Source organism: Notolepis coatsorum (assembly GCF_963971535.1).
Source record: "Notolepis coatsorum genome assembly, chromosome: 5".
Taxonomy (NCBI): domain Eukaryota; kingdom Metazoa; phylum Chordata; class Actinopteri; order Aulopiformes; family Paralepididae; genus Notolepis; species Notolepis coatsorum.
In genome coordinates this window covers 148,338,355-148,343,572 of record NC_140169.1, presented here as the reverse complement: position 1 = coordinate 148,343,572, position 5,218 = coordinate 148,338,355, and the positions used below count along the sequence as shown (strand labels likewise).

Here is a 5,218-nt window from a genome sequence, read left to right as displayed (position 1 = left end):
GCGGACAGTAATACAATTGGCAATCAATCAATTCAATAATCCACTCTCACTAAAAACAGCGCACCTCCCAGCTGCTTATATAGAAAGTAGGTACAAAAAAATATGACAGAATCGTTTTTGATTTAGTCTTTATGACCCTATCAACATATCCATTCGTAACGTTGACTGGTATCCACACACCTGTGAGAACATGCATACACACAGACACACACACACAGACACACACACACACACACACACACACACACACACACACACACACACACATACACATACACATACACGTACACACACGCACGCACACACACACACACACACATACACACACATACACACACATACATAACATTGTTATGTTTCATCTATGCCAAATTATTTTGTACTCTGGTCTATGTTACATATAACTTTTTCTCTCTATTTCTCTCTATCTCTCTCTCCCTCTCCCTCTCCTCTCTATCTATATATCTCTATATCTCTCTCCCTATCTCTCTCCCTATCTCTCTCTCTATATCTCTCTCTATCTATCTATATCTCTCTATATCTTTTTCTTTATCTATCTATCTATCTCTATCTCTATCTCTATCTCTATCTCTATCTCTATCTCTATCTCTATCTCTCTCTCTCTCTCTCTCTCTCTCTCTCTCTCTCTCTCTCTCTCTCTCTCTCTCTCTCTCTCTCTCTCTCCCCAGTGTTACTCCAGCTGGCTAGTGTTGCCCTCCCCAGGGACATGACGCTGGCTCTGGCCTATTTACTGGCCCTGCCCCAGGTGAGAGACACACCACATACACACACACTCATACAACACACACACACACATACACACACACTCATACAACACACACACACTCATACACACACACTCATACAACATACACACACTCATACAACACACACACACACACACACACACACACACACACACACACACACACTCATACAACACACACACACTCATACAACACACACACACACTCATACAACACACACACACACTCATACAACATACACACACTCATACAACATACACACACTCATACAACACACGCACACACACACACACACACACTCATACAACACACACACACTCATACAACATACACACACTCATACAACACACGCACACACACACACACACACACACTCATACAACACACACACACACATACGCACACTCATACAACATACACACACTCATACAACATACACACACTCATACAACATACACACACTCATACAACACGCACCAATACATGCAGACGTTAACCACACACATGTACATCTGACCAACAGTGTTTGTCTCTCAGTTTACAATGTCTGCTTCATATAGATCTTCTCACGTCTCTATTCAATTCATATATAGATTGTATATACTGTAGATCAGGGGTTCTCAACCTTTCTGCTGCCAAGGCACCCCTGTGTTCAATAAAATATTCCAGGGCACCCCTACATACGATAAACACTTTTCTGGTCCTGTCTTTTTTGCTACAATGATGACAAAAGTGCTTGCTTTCAAAATAATGTTTATTTAAGAAACCGGGAAACACATTTGTGTGTATATGCCTATACAATGCATTATTAACAGGTGTTTCAGGTCTAAATGGCTTAGTACTGTTGACATTACACTGCTTGTAGTAGTAAATCAAATAGCATATTTCTTTAAATAAAATTACAGAAAATTATCACTAAAGTGCTATCTGTTGCAGCTGCACACTTTTCCATAAAAATAGCATATTTGGATAAGTGTGACCATTTCTCAAACTGAAAATCATGTATTTTTTTTTAAATACAGAAAATGATCACTAAAGTGCTATCTGTTGCAGCTGCACTGTTATCCATAAAAATAGCATATTTGCATAAGTTTGACCATTTCTCAAAAACAGAAAATCATGTATTTTTTTTAAATACAGAAAAGGATCACCAAGTTACCATTTCTCAAAAAATATAAATAAATACAGAAGATGGGCGGCTAGGTGGTGTAGTGGGCAAGGCACTCGCCACCAGTGTGGAGACGCTAGGATTCGCGTGTTCGAATCCAGCTCTCCACATTGTTTTTCAGTTTGGCTGGTCGTCCGCAGTAATACACATTGGCCGTATTACGGGGAGGGAAAACTGAAGGGTGGGGATCGAACGTTGTGAACAAGCGACTCCTACAAGTCGGTTGGTGCGCCTGTGCAGTAGAATCAGGAAGTGTCGGGGGCAGCGTGAGCCTCCCACGCGTTACTCCTCGACACTGAGAGATCGAGCTGCGCAGGTGAAAAGATGCGACTGCTGTTACCTCAAGTACCGGAGGGGACTTGTGCTATGTATGACTTAAGGCCTCTACATGCTACAGCAAATTCAAAGCAACTTCAACACAACATCGACAAAGCAACGGTGTTGCAGACACATTACCTTTATGCTTCTGCAAAATCAACGCGCAGCCTATGATGCAACAAAATGTACCCCGGATGTGCGGCTCGAGCGCGCCCAGCCCGCCTGAATACTTTGGGCAGCCGAAGGTGCGCACTCTAGCAATTACAAACGGATTTCCCTTCTCAACCATACATCGTTAGTATAATAATAGCCCTGTTTATGTTTGTTTTCGCTTGTGTTCTTGTATATAGTGTAATATAGTTATATCGCCACATCAACCCAGTCCATCCCCATTGTTTCCCCAATCTCCTTCCACGGATTCATCGTCATAATGCTATCCTTGTAGTCTTTAGACCCGCTATTATATAAATGTTTGTACTTTCGGACCTCCTCTGCAATACGTTCCTGCATTTGATTCATTTTAAACAAACAATTAAACAAGTGTAATGAAACAATACACTAGCTATCGAGCTCCTGTCAGAAAGTTTTCTTTTGGTCTCGAGCTCCTGTCAGAAAGTTTTCTTTTGGTCTCGAGCCAGGAAAACACTAGAAGTGACAGACAGCCCCGCCCCCATTCACTACCAACCAATCACTGCTACGCAATACCAACGCAACGGGTCTTTAGATTAGATTTTGGAGACAGGTACGCAACGTCCTCGCAACACAGTCTACAAGACTGTCTGCAACAAGCGCGCTGAAATTGCGCCGATGTTGTGTTGAAGTTGCTTTGAATTTGCTGTAGCATGTAGAGGCCTTTAGTCCACATTGCAGCCGGCTTGTGGGAGGCAAGAAACAGCGTTCGTGACAGGGGAGGGTTGAATTGGATGATACGAAATTGGGATGGGAGAAAATATGGAAAAAGGGAGAAAAAGTGGATAAAAAAAAAAAAAATACAGAAGATAAGCACTCGTTCACTCAGTGGACATTTCTAGCTCAATGCGAGGTCCGCTGCTGCTGGCTAATAATACGGTCAATACGTGGGGAGATCTTTGACAAGGCAACACGCATGTCATCCTCAAGGCTCAACTTGGCCCTATATTTTGTTTTCAGAGCTGTCATGGATGAAAAGCCAGCTTCACACAGATATGTGGTGCTGAATGGTATCAACACCTTAACTGCTGCATCATGAGATACTTGGTACTCAGCACCACACTCTGAAACTAGCTCTCCAGGTGGTATCAGATGAGATTTAAATGAGTTCTTTCAAGAGTTTGGATGGAGATGTGTCGGGAAGCGTTGTCTCAATGTTGTCTGTAAAGTTTTTTTTTATCCAGAGTAACTTGGTGATCATTTTCTGTGTTTTTAAAAAAAAAAATTTATTGATCTTTTTCCCCCTCCATTTTTCCTCCGATTTTTCTCCAATCCCAATGTTAGTCGTATGCCAATTCCCAGTCCCTTCCTGGTCGCTGTGCATTTACCCCCCACAGTCAGATCATCTGGGAGAGTGGAGGCTACCACGTGCTTCCTCCGACACACGTCCAGCCAATCACCGCTTCTTTTCACCTGGCAGCGCGGATTCTCATCGAGAGGGCGTAGCGTGTGGGAGGACCACACTATCCCACTTAGATCCTATCCGCGCTGAGCAGGCGCCCCGACCGAACTGTAGGAGTCGCTGTTTACAACGACCCGGACCCACCCCGCCAGCTTCTCCCACCCTCTAATACTGCCAATTGTATTAGTGTGAACGGCCAGCCAAGCTGGTGACAACCCCGGAGCTGTGAGCTGGATTCGAACAGGCGAATCCAGCTCACAGCTCCGGGGTTGGTGACGAACGCAATCTCCGCTCGGCCACCTAACCGCCCTCCTTTTCTGTGTTTTATTAAATAATGATTTTCAGATTTTGAGAAATGGTCAAACTTATCCAAATATGGTATTTTCATGGAAAACAGTGCAGCTGCAACAGATCATTTTCTGTAATCCAAAAAGAATAATAAAAAAAAAATTAAATCTCTGCGGCACCGCTGCTGTAGATAATCCATATGATCTATATATCTTATATATATCTTCTATAGATAATCCATAATTATATACAAATTATATTCTAGAGTGCATCCATATAATTATTCTATAGATCTTATATAGTTTGGGCGGTCAGGTGGCGTAGCGGAGATTGCGCTCGTCACCAACGCAGGAGATGCTGGGTTTGAGCCCAGCTCTCGGCGTTGCCACCAGCTTGGCTGGCCGTTCATACTAATACAATTGGCTGTATTAGGGGGTGGGGAAGCTGGCGGGTGGGAAAGCTGGCGGGTCAGGTCTCGGCGCTACAGGTCAGGTCTCGGCGCTTGCTCAGCGGGGCAGGACTTGGTGGAGATAGCGTGCCCTCCCACGCGTTACACTTCACCAATGAGAGCCCTCGCTGCCAAGTGGAAAGAGCGTCACTGGCTTGACGGCACACGTCTCGGGGGAAGCGTGCGTTCGACATCAGGACACCCTTGTACCGACTCGTGGGAGAACATGCGTACAACAACCAGGTAGGGGAGGGGGGGAATTGGCACAACGACTAATTGGGACGGGGAGAAAATCAGAGAAAAATAGGAGAAAGAGAAGGTTAAAAAAAAAAGATCTTATATAGTTCATCCATATATTCTATATATTATATATAGTTAATCCAAAGATATTCTATAGTTAATTGATACATTATGTTGATCTTCTATAATTGATCTATACATTATATAGATATGTAGTAAATCCATATTTTCTGTAGATATGCTCACCTATCTCATCACGTTGAAGTGCCCTTGAGCAAGACGTTTAACCCCCTAACCGCTCCCAATGAGCAGGGCAGCAGCTTCCATGGTGGCCTGTCCTGTCGCTGTGTGATTGTGTGAGTGAATGGGTGAATGTGAGGCAGACGCTGTAAAGCACT

At 43.7% G+C, this 5,218-nt stretch overlaps 1 protein-coding gene across 1 annotated transcript in view; it reads left to right on the top strand.

Moving 5' to 3' along the window:
* Positions 1–695: 695 nt before the first annotated feature.
* Positions 696–5,218, top strand: part of LOC311228418 (NBAS subunit of NRZ tethering complex-like) — a gene marked incomplete at its 3' end in the record, with an annotated part of 39,983 nt that continues 35,460 nt past the window's right edge. The window contains exon 1 of the mRNA XM_084314325.1: positions 696–766. Coding sequence (XP_084170451.1) covers positions 728–766 — 39 coding nt within the window. The 5' untranslated portion in view covers positions 696–727. The remainder of the gene's footprint in view (positions 767–5,218) is intronic.